Source organism: Prionailurus viverrinus, chromosome A1, assembly GCF_022837055.1.
Source record: "Prionailurus viverrinus isolate Anna chromosome A1, UM_Priviv_1.0, whole genome shotgun sequence".
NCBI lineage: Eukaryota > Metazoa > Chordata > Mammalia > Carnivora > Felidae > Prionailurus > Prionailurus viverrinus.
This window is the reverse complement of record NC_062561.1, coordinates 51546883-51566948: the sequence shown is the minus strand read 5'-3', so window position 1 is coordinate 51566948 and position 20066 is coordinate 51546883. Positions and strand designations below refer to the sequence as shown.

Here is a 20066-nt window from a genome sequence, read left to right as displayed (position 1 = left end):
CTAATACTTCCAATATGGTAAATAATAGTAAGGTATTACAGAAAGAATAATTAGTATCTAAAAATATATATATTGGCTTGTTTAGAGTTGGTTAGTTTGTTTTTCCATTTTTTTTCTTCTCTCCTTCACCTAATGAGTCACAGAGCAATTTCAGTGTATGTTGTAGTTGTATTTTCAGTTATGAGGTCTTAATTTTTCAGCCTCTGAGTAATTTTTTTTTTTTTTAATTTTTTTTTTTTCAACGTTTGTTTATTTTTGGGACAGAGAGAGACAGAGCATGAACGGGGGAGGGGCAGAGAGAGAGAGGGAGACACAGAATCGGAAACAGGCTCCAGGCTCTGAGCCATCAGCCCAGAGCCTGACGCGGGGCTCGAACTCACAGACCGCGAGATCGTGACCTGGCTGAAGTCGGACGCTTAACCGACTGCGCCACCCAGGCGCCCATCAGCCTCTGAGTAATTTTAACTCCATATTTAAGCAGATTTTTTGACTTGCTGTTTTATTTGCTTGTTAGAAGTACTTTTTAAAATGGATGCCTTGAAAGAATTATTAGATAGGTTGTACCATAAAACTTAGAAAAAGCTCCAAGGTGAACCTGAAAAAAATGCTTATATGTTTCTATTATATCACATATCACATGACTTATAAGAAATTAACAGGTTACTATGACTTTATTCTAATATGTATTAAAAATAGTTTTAATGCACAGTCTAGAAAGTTTTCTATAAAAATAGCCAAGTTTTGAGAACATATCTTGGTCTAGAAAAAGGAAAGTAGCATTTTGTCTTTGGCTTAATTTTACTTACAAAATGTCCATATAGTGAAAGCAGATGATTTTTATAAAATAAATATGAGCTGTATAGATTTACTGCATGTTAAATAAGAAAAAACTAGCCATTTGCCAATAAATAGGTTTTCATATACATTTGACATTTTAAACCTAACTAAAATAGTCTCCTAAGTCAATGAATTATTTATTCAGTGATATTGTTAAGCATCCACTTCATGAAAGGCACTGATAACAGGCTCTGGGATACTTTTATGAACAAAATAGACAAGGTACTCGTTCTTATTACATTTATATTCCTGTGGAGAAACAAACTATAAATAAGTAAACAAAATAGGAATAATAAGTAAAGTTATTTGATGGAGAGTGATGGGGATGGGACAGGGCACCAGAAGTATTGGGTGACAACAAAGGCCTATTTGAGGAGGTGGGTTTTGATTGCAGAGCTGGATGGTAGTTGGCCATGTTAAGATTTGGAGGAAGTTCATTCTAGGTAGAGGAAATCGAGGGTGGACAGAGCTAGATGTGTTTGAGGAACAGAAGGAGAATAGTGAGCAAGAAGAAAAATGGTTGAGGATGAGGTCAGAGAGCTAGGTGATGGCCTTGTTATATAGGGACTGGTAGGCTGTGTTAAAGAGTTTCACTTTTCTTCTGTGTGGATTAATTTGGTGGGTTTTAAGCAGGAGAATGAGACACTGTGATTTATAGTTTTTAAAAGATCATTCTGGCTACTCTTTGGAGAATGAATTACAGGGGAGCAGGAGTGGGAACAGAGAGATGAGTTAGACACTGTTAGGTGGCTTGGACTAGGGGTGGGTGGGAGTTAGAAGTGGAAATGAAGAGTGGATGGATTTGGGATATACTTAGAAGATGAAGCCGATAGCCTTGCTGTCAGAAAGGAAATAGGAAGTGAAAGAAAGAGAAGATCCAGAGTGATTATAGATTTCTTCAGCTTCAGCAGTAGTATAGAATATATAGCAGTATAGCAGTATGGGAGCTGTCCGGCTTTGGTCTGCAGACCATATTAGGCCTGTTTTTGTAAAGAAAGTTAGGTTAGAACATAGCCTTACTCATTAGCTTATATACTGTCTTTGGCTGCTTTTCACGCTACAGTGGTGGAGTTAAATAGTGTGACAAAGACTGTTTGGCACAATAGACTAAAATATTACAGAAAATGTTACAGATCTCTGGTATAGAGTATCATGATTTTTATGAAGACCAAAGAGTCCGAAATGAGCAGGTGTTTTTTTGCTCTCTTTTGTTGGGTGCTGTGCGAGTAAGAAATAAGAGTTCTTCTTTGGATATGTTAAAGTTGAGATGCCAAGATGCCTCTTGGTTATCTAAGTGGAGATATTTCAGTTTGAAATTCAGAGGAGAAATAAAATTCAGAGTCATCTATATTGAGATGGTGTTTAAAGCTGAGGACTGGGGGCGCCTGGGTGGCTCAGTCGGTTAAGCATCCGACTTCAGCTCAGGTCACAATCTCACGGTCCGGAAGTTCGAGCCCCGCATCGGGCTCTGGGCTGATGGCTCAGAGCCTGGAGCCTGCTTCCGATTCTGTGTCTCCCTCTCTCTCTGCCCCTCCCCCGTTCATGCTCTGTCTCTCTCAAAAATAAATAAATGTTAAAAAAAAATTAAAAAAAAATAAAGCTGAGGACTGGATGAATGATCAACTAGAAAGATGCTATTGAAAGAAAAAAAGAACTAGACCCAAATCCTTGGACATTCCTTAAGTTAAAAGCGGTGGTCAGAAGTGAGAGAGCCAGCCAAACACTAAGAAACAGTGGCCAGTGAGGAGAATGTTGTGGAAGCAAAACAAATATATTTCAAGAAAGTATATTTCAGCTGTCAAATGCTACTGAGAGATTGCTGAGGATAAAGAAACGACCATTAGATTTGGGGTCATTGGTGACTGACAATGAGCAGTTGCAATGAAGTGGTGGGAACAAAGGCCTAATCAGGATAAGTTGTGGGAGAGAATTGGAAATGAGGAAATGGAGAGGGTGATTGTAGACAGTTCTTTAGATGAGTTTGAAATAAATGGGAAAAGAGACATGAGACCTTATTAGGTCCCATATATCAAGGGATGTTTAAAGTAGTGTTTAAGATGGAAGATTCTGAAGTTTGTATAGAAATGAGATGGAAATAGAAATGATTCAGGAAAGTGGGAGAAATTGATGATGAGTGAGAGAGAGAAAGGTAATTATAGCGTGGAAGTGTTGATGGAATGAGATTCACAGCACAAATGAAGGGGTGGCTTCGAACAAGACCTAGGGCACTTCTTGCATTATAACAGGAGAGAAGATAGAGAAATAGAAAGTAGGTTTATTAATCTGAGAGCAACTTTGGAGTTGTATCTAACTGCTTCTGTTTCTCAGTGAAAAATGATAAGGTCATGATCATCTGAGAGGAAGGAAGAAGAAGGGTGATGGAGGCTTGAGGAGAGAAAGAAAAAATGAAATTCAGTCATTTTGGAGGGTAGGAAAACATACTATTGCAGGGCAATAGGATTGACATTCATCGTAAATAATACCATTAGAAATTACGTTAATGATGTTGTCAGCTGTTTAACCAAAAGTAAATTTTCCAATATCCATCTTATTTCTTTTCAGACCCAGTGAGAATATGCTGATCCGTGTCAATAACGATGGCACTTATTGTGCAAATTGGACTCCAGGGGCTATTGGACTCTATACCATTCATGTGACCATTGATGGCATTGAAATAGGTATTCTTTTTTTTTTTTTTTTTTTTTAAGTTATGGTTACTTTCTGCAAACAACTAGACAGAATTATCTTTCTAATTTTCTCCTTAACTTGTATCATAGATATGGACAGTTTTCATTACTTATTTGGGGCTTCATTTCCTCATTTACAATGAGTACTTAATTAGTACCTTCATAACATTTCAAAATTTTCTAATAATTTATAGTATCAGTATAGCTCTCATGACTCCCCCCTCCATTCTGTAATGTGATTGGTCAGGTATGATCTTTATGATGCTAAATTTATAACCATGTGAATACCTCATCTCCCCCTCATGGTCTGTCTGTCTTCCTTTCCTGGCTTAGAGCAGAAACCATCTCATTCATCCTTGTATCTCCCAATCTAGTTCAGTGCCTGGCACACAGTGGCTGCTCAATAAATATTTATTGAATGGATGAATTTTCTTTATCCACCACTAACTTTGAAAAGTATATTGCTTTTCCTTTCAGCATTAATCATTTACTTTTCTTTATTTTTAAACTATTCATATAATAGGACAACAGCAAAATAAGAAAGCTCTAATAAATGTTTATCAATGTGAATTCCTTATGATACTCTTTCCTGATGTTTTTCAAGAAAAAGGGCTTCTGGGGCTCCTGGGTGGTTCAGTCTTTTAAGCCTCTGACTTCAGCTCAGGTCATGACCTCACGGTTTGTGAGTTTGAGCCCTGCATCAGGCTCCACGCTGGTAGTGTAGGGCCTGCTTGGGATTCTGTCTCCGTCTCTGTCTCTCTCTACCCTACTTGCTCGCTCACATGCACTCTCTCTCCCTTTCTCTCTCTCAGAATTAAATTAAAAAAAAAAAAAAAAAAAGTAAAAGGGCTTCTGTAATGAGGTAGATTTAGAAAACCTAAAACTCTCATCTTAGATATTCATTCAGTTCACACATAATCCACATTAACAGGGATTCTAAAGTGCCCTGAAATTAACAATCTTGTCTAACTTTGTTTAACCCTTTTCCTGAGACCCTTTGCATGTAAGGAAGAGGGAGTCAAGGTAGAGATAAAAGCAGTTACTGATTAACATTCCACCAAAATACCCTTGGGGAACTCTGGTTTAAGTAGTTTGTTTTTGGGGCGCCTGGGTGGCGCAGTCGGTTAAGCGTCCGACTTCAGCCAGGTCACGATCTCGCGGTCCGGGAGTTCGAGCCCCGCGTCAGGCTCTGGGATGATGGCTCAGAGCCTGGGGCCTGCTTCCGATTCTGTGTCTCCCTCTCTCTCTGCCCCTCCCCCGTTCATGCTCTGTCTCTCTCTGTCCCAAAAATAAATAAAAACGTTAAAAAAAAAAATTTTTAAGTAGTTTGTTTTTATAGTGAAGGTAAAGAGATATGTTATGTTGATATAACTGTGTAGAATATATATTAATGTAACTATATGGAATCAGATATATCAAATTCACGTGTACTGTTCCAGAGACCTTTATCTTCAGTCTTTGCTGCACTCTCCTTTATTTCAACATATCCATAAAGCTTTTAGTTTGGCAAACTTTAGTTGATTCTAAGCAAAACATTGTTCTAGGTAAGACCATTCCTATTGAGGCTTAACAACTTACTGATGATTGCAAGATAGAATGGGCAAACAAAATCAGATGAAGTAGAATATAAGTAGTGACATGCGAGAGGTACCAATTACAAGAATTCAAAAGTGAAGGGAGTCAAGAGTGTCTTCATCTTCAGTAATGGTGGGGTAAAGAAAGCTGATGCACAGTAGATAAGAAAAATCCACTTATATTTGTTTTTTGAAATGAAACTGAAGAAAAAGATTCATATTTACTTAGCATCACCCATTTTCTTTCCTACCTTGCAAACTCAGCCCTCTCCCCAAGGTGACCAAACTCAGTAGACTGGGACTTGCTTGACCATAAGCAAGGATAGATAATAATTCATTAGAGTAACAGTGATATTAATAACTAGTATTTATCAAGCAGTTAATATATTTCTAGCACTGTTTTATGCACACCTTATGTGTGTGCATATTTTAAATTCTTTCATTCTTACAGTACCTCAGTGAGAGAGGTGCTCTTCTCATTCTCGTTTTATAGATGAAAACAGGCACAGAAAGTCAGACAGTTAGCGGCAGATATGGGAACAACCAAGACAGTATAACATGAGAACCCCAGCTATTAACCACCGTGCTGTGCCGCCTGCTGGTCAGAATGGTGATTGGTGTAGATGATGAAGTGGTACTGATGTTGTAATTTGATATGGTGATCTGGTGCAGTAATCTGATGTTGTAATATAACACTTAATTTCACAAGGGTTTCTTCTTTTCTTTGTATTTTTTTCAGTATCATTTCATATGTTCCAGATAAAGAATAGGAACCCTTTGTCTTTTCCTTGAACTTCTGAGAGACTCATTTGGAATGTTAAGGCCCCTTTTCAAATATTTCCTTTTTTCTTTTTTTTAAGTTTTATTTAAAGTTTTTAAGTTTTATTAACTAACACAGTATGATTTAGTTTCAGGTGAACTTATCTAGACAACATGCGGTGTTCATCACAAGTGCACTCCTTAATCCCCATCACCTGTTTAACCCATCCTACCCATGTCCCCTCTGAGAAACATCAGTTTGTTCTCTATAGTTAGAATCTGTTTCTTGGGCTGCCTCTCTCTCTCTTTTTACACTTTGCTCATTTGTTTCACATAAGAGTGAAATCATATGGTATTTGTCTTTGACTTATTTTACTTCTGTAATACTCTCTAGCTCCATCCATGCTGTTGCAAATGGCAAGATTTCATTCTGTTTTAGAGCTGAGTAATACTCCATTGTGTGTGTGTGTATGTATATGTATACCTGTATACCACGTCTTCTTTATCCATTTATCAATTGATGGACACTTGGCCCATTTCCATAATTTGGCTGTTGTAGATAATGCTGCTGTAAACGTTAAGGTGCCTGTATCCCTGTGAATTAGAATTTTTTTTATTCTTTGGGTAAATACCTAGTAGTACCATTGTTGGATCGTAGGATAGTTCTATTTTTAACTTTTTGAAGCAGTTCCATATTTTCCTCCAGCCTAGCTGCACCAGTTTGCACTCCCACCAACAGTGTAAGACAGTTCCCTTTCTCCACATCCTCACCAACACCTGTTTTTGTGTTGTTGATTTTTTTTAAGTTTTTATTTGAATTCCAGTTAGTTAACATACAGTGTAATACTAGTTTCAGTGTAATACTAGTTTCAGGTGTACAGTATGGTGATTGAGCACTTCCATACGGCACCCAGTGCTCATCACAACAGGTGCATTCCTTAGTCCCCATCACATATTTAACCAATACTCCTACCCACCTCCCCTCTGGTAACCATCAGTATGATCTCTATAGTTAAGAGTGTTTCTTAGCTTTTGGGTTTTTTTTACCTTTTAAATATCAATCACCTTAAAAAGACAGTATTTTGATACTTATTTTATTTGTTTGAAATTGTCTCTTGGGGGCGCCTGGGTGGCTCAATCAGTTGAGCGTCCGACTCTTGATTTCATCTCACTTATGATCTCATGGTTTTTAAGATCAGTTCTTGAGATGAAGCCCCTCATCAGGTTCTGTGTTGATTGTATGGAGCTTGCTTGAGATTCTCTCCCTCTCTCTCTGCCCCTCCTCTGTTCTCTCTCTTTCTTTCTCTCTGTCTCAAAATAAATAAACTTAAATAAAAATAGTCTGGGGGCACCTGGGTGGCTCAGTCAGTTGAGTGTCTGACTTCAGCTCAGGTCATGATCTCATGGTCTGTGGGTTTGAGCCCCACATTGGGCTCTGTGCTGACAGCTGACAACCTGGAACCTGCTTCAGATTCTGTGTCTCCCTTTCTCTCTGTGCCTCCCCTGCTTGTGCTTTCTCTCTCTCTCTCTCAATAATAATAAATAAATAAGCTTAAAAAATTATAAAAACATCGTTTGTGAATGTACACAAGGTTAGGTTTAAGGATCCTCTCTCCCTTGTATTCACAAATGTTACAATTATCTTTCTATTCTTACAGATGCTGGCCTAGAAGTTAAAGTAAAAGACCCCCCAAAAGGGATGATACCACCAGGAACTCAGCTGGTCAAACCAAAGACTGAACCTCAACCAAATAAGGTTAGGATAGAATAAAATTAGAACCTGAATTGATTAGAGAGTGATTTACTAATTTTCTTCATTGATGCTTCAAGGTGGTCATCAAACATCTAATATTTTAGTTGACTTCAGTTTTTGAATATTAAATATCCCTAAATAAATTTGAAGAGTATTTTGTGATAATTCTAATCATTTCTAAATTATAGGACCTGGACTTTAGGCTTCTTTGTATAATGCCATAGTAATTTATAGGCCTTGTGTACTTTCTGTTATTGACAGTATACGATTAACAAAAAGTTTACTGAAATTAAGTGCATAAAGTTTATAAGGAAAGTATCCTATACTGTTAAAAGAAAAAAATAATTTCCCAACATCTAAAAAAGTAAATATAGGGATTGGGGTAAACTCCTTATTAAAAAGGTAACACTAGGAATAGAATTTGTATCATACCTTTCTAAAAGGAAAACTATGGCTCTTTTCTCTTTTTTATCATATGTCTTCAAAGTTTAGAAAGGAAATTATAAATATGTACGTTTTAATACTTCTAAAATTCTTTCATTATAAATAAGCCAGTGTTAACTTGCACAGAGAAAGCAACTACAAATAATTTTGGAAACTTTCTCTGAATTATAATACTTTCAAACCTGTTTAATTTTCTTAGTACTTATAAGATCTCTGTTCTATGATTTTCTATCTCAAGTGTCTGTCTTTGCCTTTCCCAGGTTCGAAAATTTGTGGCCAAGGACAGTGCAGGACTCCGTATCCGTAGCCACCCTTCCCTTCAGAGTGAGCAGATAGGCATAGTAAAAGTCAATGGAACTATCACTTTCATTGATGAGGTAATTTGTAAAGAAACACTTGGTAATACATTTTGAACAGAAAGTTTTTGCATTGTTTGTATAATAATATTACTAAATTTTCTGTTAGTATGTTTTAATTGGTTTGGATAGCATTTGGAAAGTTGTTTTGCAGATGCGTTGAGTTTCAAACATTTTATTTTTCTTTATCAACAAAAAAGTAACTAAACTATATTTTTAACATGAAAGAAGCTCAGTTAACAAGTAGAACCTGTACAAGTAGTCACTGAAAATGGGTACAGCTTTTCTTAAATATTTTAAGTGTTGTTTTTAAATGTGTTCATCGTATTGCTTTAACTTTGGACAGCATATTTTTCTAGTAATACAACCAAGAAACTGACGATTATTAAATCATAAATTGAGGGGAGAAAAGAAGTTATGTTGTTTAGAGAGACAAACATTTTATTTTTAAACTATCTTAAAGTGTGATTTCTTTGCACTTTTACTCATAAGGGACATTGTTTTTACTGTCTCACCATGTGAATTACCACATTTCTTGGCATTCTTTGCTGCTTTTTCCTTGAAGTTTCTCTTTTACTTACCGCCTGCAAAAACTAGATGTTTAATCTTCATGTCCACTATTATTTGCCTGCTTTGTAGCCCTGTAGCCCTTGCAAGCCTACTAGGACTTACAGGTGGGCATGGCTTGTTGTTGCTTATGTCTTGTAGATCCATAATGATGATGGTGTGTGGCTGAGACTGAATGATGAGACAATAAAGAAGTATGTTCCTAACATGAATGGTTACACTGAAGCCTGGTGCCTGTCCTTTAATCAACACCTTGGCAAGAGTCTTCTGGTCCCTGTTGACGTAAGTAAAAGGTGGTTTTAAAAAGCATAATAGGTACACTCTGTCCTCATTACAGGGCTTTCTTTAATTAAGGCTTTTCAGTTCTGAGGTAAACCACAACTAAATAACTTTTGCTTTGTTAGTGCTTGAATTCATAAGAGCTTCTGTGTAATGAAGGTGGAGTTTGGCAAAGCTAAGCACTGGTACTTATTATGGTCACAGGCAGGAAGTAGTAAATTAAAACTAGGCCTTTGGAATTCCTTTCAAAGATGTAGGGAATGAGAGTAGTTGTCTGTTATTCACACTGCTGTTTTCAATGAGTTCTAAACTAAAAGTTGTGAACTCAGTATTACTATACATTCAAAAAGATGTATAACATTTCTGTTGTATGTTGGCATTTTGTAGTTAGTTCCCTGTGTTTGTCTAAGTTTGACTCTTTTCTTTCTTGGCTTATAATACTATTGTGTAAAAATGAAAAGGAGTTTTAGTCTCTTAGTGGTGTTACAGTGTTCCAACTAGAACTAAAAGCTAAATCCTAATGTCAGAGAATTTATTGAACCTCTGACAAATGCAGTACAGTACTTAGCTAGCACCAGTGTCCAAAAATTGCCATAAACTCATAGCTCTGTTTATAATTAAACAGAAATATATGATTTTTCTTCCTTTTCATCACTATCAAATGTATGTACTCCTTATGACACTGTTCATAAATAGCGCTGGTAAAATTTTATTTAAAAAAAAAACCTTAGTATTTTAAACAGTTGAATTTCTTAAAAATCAGCAGCATATAAAGGTAGCTTATTATATCAAATCATTCAATATATTGTTTGTTTTCCTCTTTGATAGTCCAGAGTAATGTGCTCTTTCCAAAGGGGCAATTATAGAAGATGATTCTTTGAGGAAAAATATAATTGAACTTCTATTTCTATTTGTTGATCTCGTACTTTATATTATTTTATATATGTTTTATAATAGTACAGTGAGGAGAGATATATTTCTGTGTATGTTTTACTAATAATATGTGGTAAAATTTAGAGAGTGTTGGAGTACTGTTTTACCAAGGTTAAGCTAAGCAATGACAAATACATAATTAAAATACAAACTTTTGAATAAATAAACCAGATCTTTAATTTTCCTCAGATTTGCATCTACAGTTAAAAATGAAAAGGATTTTGGCTGCCTGACTGGCTTAGTCAATAAAGCATGCGATTCTCAATCTCACTTGTGAGTTTGACCTCCATGTTGGGTGTAGAGATCACTTGAAAATATAATCTTTAAAAAAAAAAAGTGAAAAGAATTTTGACCCTCTGGAAGAAGGACTAGTATGGAAGAGAAATAATAATTCTTTATCATCTGTGGCCGAAAAGGTAGCCTTAAATGGCTTGAAACCACTATTGTAACCAAATATTCCCCAGGATTATGAAATTTATATTTTAAATGAGATAACATAATAACCATTTTGTTGTTTTATTGACAGTTTATGTTTAAAATTTTGATTAGTCTAGATTTTGTGTATTTTCAATCCCTGATAAGGCATTGTATTAAATTATATTATCTTTACTAACAACCCCCACTCCAAAATTTTCTTCTTAATTCCTTTGTTCATTTGAGGAGATGCTTTTGGAAGAGAAAGATATTCACACAGATGAAGCAAGACACTAAACAAAGGTAGAAAGGAGGAGCAAGAAATGCCATGTGTTGAAGTTTTAAATCCCATGGTTTCATTTTGGAGCAGTGGTGTTCTGTTATTTGATGCTTCTAAATCCCATTCAAGAAGACTATTTATTGTTGAGGTCAGAGAGAGAAGGGCAGTAACAAAGGTGAGAAAGAAAGCTAAATGGGTGAACCATACAAATACTTCCTGATGGGTTTTCACTGGAATGTGAAAGAGGTTGTCCCTGACTTATTTGAAAAAATCTAGAGACAGAATAGTGAAGATCATAAAATGAAATGACTTGTGGTATTTTCTAGCCTTTTTTTATGCTGAAGAATGACATGAGTTCTATTTTAATGTAAATAACTCAGAAAGCCTGGTATCATTGATAAGGCTGAGGTTTTCTAGTTCCTTTATTTTAAGGATGGTGGTGATTTGAAATCCTTACAAATTAAAAGAAAGATGCCAGTAAAAAGGGGTAAATACAGATGTAGATAAGACATTTGAAGACCAAAAAGGAGGAGAAAATGGAATTAAGGGCTCATTTGGAGAGTTGTTTTGTGAGGGAGGGGAGGGCATATGTATGGCAGTAGATAAGTTTTTAGGGATGGAGGGGGAAAAGGAAGAGGTTGAAGAAGAGCATGATTTTTATAAAATAGAAGAGAGGAAAGGCATCAGTTGAGATTGAAACAAATGAGTTAAATTAGAGGGTTTAGAAATGCAGTCAAGGTTTGGAATAGCCTTTAAGAGAAACTGATGGATCTGAAGAGAAACTACTTGTTTTTGGATTAGTGGTCCCTAAGGACCCAGAGAGACCACTGGATGTATCCATTCTGGATGCCCTTCCTCACCCATAGCCCTAAGTGTCCAGAATCAAAAGTGCCAAGAAATTAGATTATAGCACTGGCTGGAATTTTGGGCTGCTGTGACAGAAAAAGAGGGACAAGATTTCAGATGCTGATGAAAGAGGCCTTGAGATCACCAACCATGGAATCCAGCCTCCGTTAGAAACGTGAAAGGACAAGTGGAGGTCCAAGGGACTTGGAGGCAGAATAAAATCCTGGAACAATGTAGGAGTGCAGTCTACCTAAAGAACTAGAAGGATAGGCAGTTTGTGTGATAAAGTAGAATATTTGAACTTGATTTCATAGAGCGTTTTACTGAATGATATGGCCCGTTAATGTGGCCATGAGCAGGTAGCTGAAGTAGAGTGGAAGTGACAGTCATTCTAACTGCCTCAGTCTAAGAACTAAAAGTCTCAGCAATTGGGCAATCATCCACATCAAACCAAAGACACAGATGATGGCAACACTGTGACTGGCAAGATTAAAGATGAAAGTCAATTTGTTTACCATTGGGGGAGGGGTCCTCTTAGATACAATACAAAGTCAGGGGACAAATGGCAATAGTTTGATGCTGGTTCCTAGAGAAGCATAGAGTAGTTTTAGTATAAAAATACTAGAACAGGTAGATGACAGAGGGTTTATATTTTATGTGGTAACCAAAAATGATAGAGGGGATAAAACTAACAGGCCTAGGGCTCCAAACAGACCTGGTATAAAGTTGCTTCAGTGCAGGTGTTAGATGAGGACTCACACAGTCAGCCTGGCATTGGTGAGAACAGGCTCATTTTTCAAGGTTTTGTCTGTAGGGATCCGCGAGGGCCCCTAACATAAGGAATATGTTACTCCGCAGGGCCAAACATTAATAGGGGATGGAAGGAATAAGGATTCTATCTCACCTTCTCAGGGAACAAATAAGCTAAATAAATGTACCTTTCTACCTCTTCATTTGCATCTCTTACTACACTTACTACTGGAAAAAAACACATTCACTTTTCACCCACTCTCCCTTTCTCCTTGAGTCAATTTATGAATAAATCAACTATAATTATGGCTAATAATTGTAAAACAGTCCTCAGTAAAGAGAGACAGAGAATGCAGAGAGATAAAAAATAATATTAGAAATAACCAAGGATGGATGCCACTAACTTAAAAAGATACAAAAATACCAAAAAGTTGCCTTCTGCAGTCTTTACATCTGCCTCTTCAACCTTTTCTAGTTAAAATAATTTTGCATTCACATCAATGTGTGTACCTTATCTGAATCTTGCCTCAAACTGTTGGGGATGGTGGGGGTGAGGATTAGAAATTTGAACACTGAGTAAATACTTGATGAACTATTTAAAAAATCACCATAAGTAACCCTATTTAGAATAAGCTTTAGGGGCGCCTGGGTGGCTCAGTCAGTTAAGTGTTTGACTTTGGCTCAGGTCATGATCTTGTGGTTTGTGGGTTCGAGCCCTGTGTCGGGCTCTGTACTCGTGTTGTCATTGCGGACAGGTACTGTAGCTAACTGTTAGCCTGCCTAACAATACTTCATTACTTTGCTAAGAATTGATGGTAACCCTCACTTAGTACAAATGTGATTTTCACTCTGTTTTAGCACTTTAGTAATGCTCTAGTTCAGATAAATAGCATTGACTTTTCATATTATATATAACTATGTATTTTTTAAAATATTTTTTGATCAATGGTAAGATCAGGGATAAATATGAAGAATGCAGACCCTTTTTTGTGAGGTGCTGGTGTTCTGTTAGAACTTTGTGCTCTTAAAAAAAGTGAAGGAGGGGCGCCTGGGTGGCTCAGTCGGTTAAGTGGCCGACTTCGGCTCAGGTCATGATCTCGCGGTCCATGAGTTCAAGCCCCGCGTCGGACTCTGTGCTGACAGCTCAGAGCCTGGAGCCTGTTTTGGATTCTGTGTCTCCCTCTCTCTGACCCTCCCCCGTTCATGCTCTGTCTCTCTCTGTCTCAAAAATAAATAAATGTTAAAAAAAAAAAAAAAAGTGAAGGAGAAGAAGAGCACTGTGCCCTTTTTAGAACACACTGTCCAATTTTACATCTTGGAGTCTTTATGTTGTTTCATTTGTCTAGGATGCTTTCCCTTCCTATTTTTTTCCTATCTTTTTTACTAAATTTTCCTAGTTGACCAAGCTCAAAAATTTCTGTTGACATTTGTCTTCTCTGTACTTCCCAGTAATGCTGTATTTACTAATTTATTGGTTGTTCATTTAAGGACTATTGAGCCCTTATTAACATACCAAATACTAAGATGGGAAGTAAGCATTGAGTGAAGAGGGGGAGGGAAGGGATATGAAATCAATAAGATGGGAGTGCAGTTCTTGCTCTTGGAGTACTCATTGTATAATATGGCAGACATGCCACATTCAAATAATTAAGTTGCATTGTAATAAGTTACAGAATGACTTCACCTAGGTGATATGTGAGGAGGGAAAAAGTCTTGAAGAAAGGTTGTCAGGAAAAAGTGACAAAGAATCAAATGTCCAAAGTTATGGAGGCCTGCTGTGTTTGGGAACTGAAAACTAGTTGATAAGGGCTGACAAAGCAAAAGATTGGGGGTAGGAATCACATAAGTACTGGGGAAATTAGGTTTCCCTCTCTTTTCTCAGGTCGAAGTAGAAGAGCTCTACTTCTTACCCATAATATTTAGTTTGTTTTTCTTCCCTTCAGCCCATTTGTATTTGTATACCTTTTACTTCTCTTGTTAAGCTCCTTAAGGTTAAGGACTCATTAAGAATCCCTTCTTAACTCATATTCTTTTCTTCCAAAATGTTAAATATTATATTTTGCACACTGTAGGCTTTCAACTTTGTTGAATACTACATTTTAATGCTTGGCATTTGGTATGATGTACTGTTCAGAATAATTCCTATCACCTATATGCTGCTTCTTCTCATTTACTTTTCTCTCATTTAATTTTGTTGTGACCTGTGATGTCATGTATTTTATCATTCTTATTTTTCTAGTGTCAACAGATAGCTACTCTCTCAAAATCACAAGTAGAAAGTAATAGATAAGGAGACATACGGTCACAAAAGGACAAAGTAAATATAGCTATAAAAATCATACCACTTTAGTAGAACTCCCAAATTAAGTAAATGTGAATATTCATAACCTTAATGGTTGAATGAGGATGAGTACCGTGATACATGTTGAAGGTGACGTAGGTCAGTCTGAGAAGACAGAAGGCATAAAATGTTGATTTTTAAATTAAAATTCTAAAGATCTGGAAGCTACAGAATGTAAGCTAATAGAATGTTTCATACATTGGGGAAAATATGCCTGGAATAGACCTTACATTTTGGGGGGAAAACGAGTTTACTTCTAGGATAGGAGATATTAGTGATTTGAAACTTCTAGGCCCAATTCTTTGGATACTTTGTCAGAAATGAGGTCTTCCAACATTGTGAAGGTTGAGTGGTAGAGTGTATATCAAGGAGAGTAAATGATACCTGGATGGAAGTATTCTAAGATATCTTTATAATGACTATATTATCTGAATTCTTGGAGAAACAGCTCATGTGTCCAAACATCTCCAGGCATTTATACAAACCACTTCCTTCCTCCATATGCTGATTGATGTTCACATACAGAAAGTAGGTTGATTTCTTCAAATTTTAGGGACCGGAACATACGGAGGAGAGATGAAGGGAAAATATCATTTGGTAATCTCTCTGATAGCATTACCTGGGGTAATTGGTAAAATTAGCAAATGTTTCTCACATTTTATGTCCCATTTCATTCTCTTGGGTTACCTGATGATGCCTGGTAGCCACAGCTTTAACATACCCCGAATTGATTGGTTTTGTTATGTTAATAGATTGGTGTATGTATATGCATAATCTGTTTTTACTATTTAACCTTAGTAAATACTAAGTATTTACTTAATGCACCATTAACAGAATGAAATTAAGGCAATTAAAATAACAATAATTGTTTTTGTGTATCCTGTGTTTAATTTTTCAGAGACATTTTATCTTTTTCTCTTTAAAAATGGCAACTCTTAACTCTGTGCTCGTCTAGCACAGTGAAAGAATTATTAAGCATTTTTTTGCGTGAGCATTTGGCGTGTTTGGTCATGTATTTTCACAATGAATATTTTTCACTTATTTGATCTTCTGTGCCTTGAAAAATTATCCGCAGTTTTGTGATCATTAATTTAGTTAGGATTTTAGTATGCTTTAATTTTTAATTTTCCTAACAGAACTTTTTTGCCTTTAAAACAGTCTTTGAGTATAAAATGATTTAGATTATTGTAGGGGTGTGTGTGTGTGTGTGTTTGCATATAGTGGTACTCCTATTAATCTATGAAAGCTAATTTATGTATTTTAATAATTAGAAATTGAGACTTTGGAGATATTATTATTTTCATGCATGTTCATGTCTTTAGACTAAACTTGCCTAAATTTTCTAAAGAAAACCGTGCAAGTCTATTTTATGTTTAAACTCCAGCTTTCTATCTGGTGCATTTTTGGTATTTGATAAATGTAATTTTATTTGGATACCGTATTTTAAAAGTAGTAAACTAGTGTTTACTGGAATTTTCTACAAATTGAGAAAAGCAAACAAGTGTCAAATTTGAATCCACATATAATTAACATGTACAAAAATGATTTGATTGGCAATTTATCACAATGGTTAGCAGTTATATCACTTGTTAATTCATGTACTCAGACTCAAAACACTTGTTTGCACATGGAAATAAAAGAGAGGTACAAGCTTCAAATATTGTGAATCACCATATTGCTTCTTTATCACTAACTCCATCTGCCTTGCTTTTCACGATGCTTTTTACATTGCTTTTAATATAGAAAAAATTTTGCTAAAAAATAGAAAATGCTAAAGAATATCTCAATATTGTTTTATGTCAAAAGGTCTGCACCACTGTTTTCTGTGAAGGAGAAAAACCTTTGAGCACATAGTTCAAAAATTCTTATATATATGAATGAACCAGTAAAGACATCTTTTTCCCCAAAAAAATAGCATTTTAAAATGCTTTCATCATGTTTCCACTTCACATAAAGAGAAAGGACCCTATTTGCTATTCATTTTTAAATATGAAAGGGGGCTTTGGTTTTTGGTCTTGGTTTTGTTTTGCATTCATTTGTAGGCACATTACTAGGAACTCCTTTTTCTGGCTGTTATATGTCTTATATCTCTGAATTAGCATATATGTGTATGTATGTGGTTGTGTATCTGCATCTTTCCATACATAAATACATGAGGAAAATACAGGGTTAAAGAATATTAAATTGTCATTATCTAAAATGGCTTATAATTGGTTGGGAATTGTGTTGTTTCTTTTGTGTTGAAGTTTTGGATGCTGAAAGCTTTTATTAACATTTTGAGTGTCCTCTTTTTTGTTCAAAATAACCATTTATCACAGTATTTACATAAGCAGTAAAATTGTGTAATTGCTACTCACTGGGAAGATTTTAATTTCAGATCAAATATATTCAATAGCATATTATGTAAAATGTATATCACTTAAATTTTCATTAAGACATTTTGTGAAGATGTTGACTTTTCTAGGACTGCTGCTGCGAGTTGGTTATTTAACAGAATATTTTTAGATTTTAACATAGAGATGTAAAGGCTCTATGCATTTCCTAAACTTGGTGATAGCAAAAACTAGGCCTGTCTTTTAAGAAAAGATTCAAGTTGTATGTTTTTCTGTGTACTTTTCTTAACAAATATGCTAACAGCTTTCAGTAACATTTCTGAATGATTTTTCCTCATTTAGAGAAGAAAGGGAGATTGAAAAATGACCTAGATTTTTGACTTCTTGATGTTTTTTGTATTTTAAAAAGTGGAAATGTTCACAGATTCTCCATGCCATTAATATTCATAATAATAGTTGCACTATCTATACAATCTATATTATTTACCTTTTCTTTATAAAACAGCAGACTGTTTTCTGTCATAAAACAAATCTGGCTTGTATTGGAACAGATACGTCGTCATTTAAAAGAGTTTTAAGGTTTCCTGCTTGCATTGACTGTCTTAAGCTTTAAACCAATGTCTGGCTCTTAATTTTAGTAAATGGCATGACACACTATATCCATGGAGAGCTTTTGACAAAAACTTATTTATCAGTCTTTCTTTGCTGTATGGTTTACTCAGGTGGCTTCAGTTTCCCTGTAGTAAAATAATATCACAGTGCTGGTGCTAGAGTACAGAACAATGTTGTTACTGTGAACACATCTTCTGTAGATAATATCCTGTTCCCTTTCTTTGTTGATATTTTTCTTTCTTAAACTTTGTCGCTCAGAGTATCTTTAATGCTAGCCAAGGAGTCAGGGACTTGGACGTATATTCATGGACTTCCAAAGCTTTTTTTCCCCAGGTGAGTTAACTGTAAGGAACAGTCAAACAATATTCAGGTATTTCAGCATGTATAACAAATTTTGCCTTCTATCTTTTGAAGCCTTTGCTTAAGGTTAATGAAAGACTTTTTGCCGAAAAAGATCGACACAAAGTGCTACAATTGAGTTTCCCTGGTAATCCTTTTCCCTCTGCTTTTGTCAAAGAATGTATTATTAGTTTAATTTGAACTTTTATGTGACTTCAAATTTGCTGTATTTAATTTATGACTAGCTTCTCCCATAATTACATCCACATCTGGCTTTCTCAGCTTGCTTGTTTTGATGGGAAAGTCCCAAATCCATGGCTCTTCTCTTCTTCCCTAGCTTTTCACAATGCCCTTTTGGATATTCATCTGAGGATGGGGTGGGAATGCAAAGAGAAAAAAAATTACATTGCACTTCATCCATTTCTTACACTGGTCCCCAGGTCTTCCATTTCTGTATTGGCTAAAGCATGTATATTAGGGTTCTTTGAGAATGGCAACCATACTTCTATGACTTATTTGTCTGTCAGTTCTTTTCATTCTCTGCACTATAAAAAAAAATGGATAGACTTTGTTTAACAGTTATTAATTTGCATAGTTTCTTTATTCAATAAAATATTAAATATTTTAATAAAAGTTCTCATATATTGCCTTTCGCTGAACAACTTGCAATTATTATTCGTTTTTGCCAAGACTCGTCTCTTGTGTTCTGCTGAATGACCAAAGTTTGGAAATACTGTTATAACTTAATTAAATGCTCTAAATATATCAGTGAATACCAGTAAAATTGATTTTTCACTAAATCTACTAATATTTGCTTGTTATTTTTGACATCATACCATGTAATTTTTTAAAAAATGGTTGTAAATAGGACTAACTTGCCTCTTCCAACTATGAAATAGCCTGATGTATTTACTGAAATTGGTTATTCACAACTAGATACTTTTAAATGTTTACTGAAAACCTTGTTAGTGTAGTAGCACAGTTTAAAGTTTAGACCTGACCCTCCATTTTCATTTTGAGCACACTCTTTATTCATATGTAAGTTTTTGTGAGTATATATGCATGGGTGTGTACAATGCATATTTTAAGTTTATTTTAGATTATAAATCTACATTTTTCAAGTATTATTATATTAAACGTAAATAAATATTGTCCATAGTACATATTTATACACCTAAAAGTTATTCATCACCACAATGAAATTAATAGAATATTATGTGAAGGTTAATAGTGGGTAAAAATTTTCCCTGACCATATACTGAGTTAAAGTCACAGGTACACAGAATTCTTGAATCTACATTTTTTTAACTTAAGAATTTCATTTTTAATTTTTTATTATAGAAAGGAAGACCCTTTAGTATGAGACTACTTAGAGGGATAGAGCTATTTAGTAGTATTTTATCTTGCATAAATAGTATATTAGTGTTTTTTTCATTTTTATTCCATGTTTATGGTATTACTAAATATTAATTTAATTTTAATGCACTGTTTAAATAAGTGCCGCATTAGGGTCATCTTTTGTTATATTTAAACATAAAATAATTTGTAGAGTCTTTACTACTGTATTTAAAAGTACAGTTTAAATCTGTTTTAAAGAAGTAATAATGACAATGGAAGAGCCCCCAGTGTGGAACTTTACTCCTTCACAAAGAGCAAATATGAGAAGGTTATTATTTATCTTTATTGCATTCACATAGGGAACAATTTCATTCAGATTCAATAGAAAATTTTGGGCATGTCCTTTTCTTTCATTTTAGAAGTGATTCTTTTATATCTAAATGCATTGTATTTATGTAAAAATGCATCTTTGATATTAATCTGTCTAAAAGCATGATCATCTTTTTCTGTTAATAGCATTAATATATCATTGTTTAGTATTGGCCTAGCAGATCTAGCAGGACATCTTTATTTGTATTACATTAAGGAAGTATGAGTTGTTAAAATCTTATAAGCATTCTTATA

At 35.1% G+C, this 20066-nt stretch overlaps 1 protein-coding gene across 10 annotated transcripts in view; it reads left to right on the top strand.

Moving 5' to 3' along the window:
- Positions 1–20066, top strand: part of MYCBP2 (MYC binding protein 2) — a 286982-nt gene that overhangs the window by 195492 nt on the left and 71424 nt on the right. For 6 of the 10 annotated variants that reach the window (XM_047853582.1, XM_047853599.1, XM_047853568.1 and 3 more), the window contains 5 exons: positions 3400–3515; positions 7516–7613; positions 8315–8431; positions 9119–9259; positions 18024–18098. In XM_047853582.1, coding sequence (XP_047709538.1) covers positions 3400–3515; positions 7516–7613; positions 8315–8431; positions 9119–9259; positions 18024–18098 — 547 coding nt within the window. The remainder of the gene's footprint in view (positions 1–3399; positions 3516–7515; positions 7614–8314; positions 8432–9118; positions 9260–18023; positions 18099–20066) is intronic. The other 4 variants (XM_047853618.1, XM_047853590.1, XM_047853610.1 and 1 more) reach the window with 1 other exon arrangement.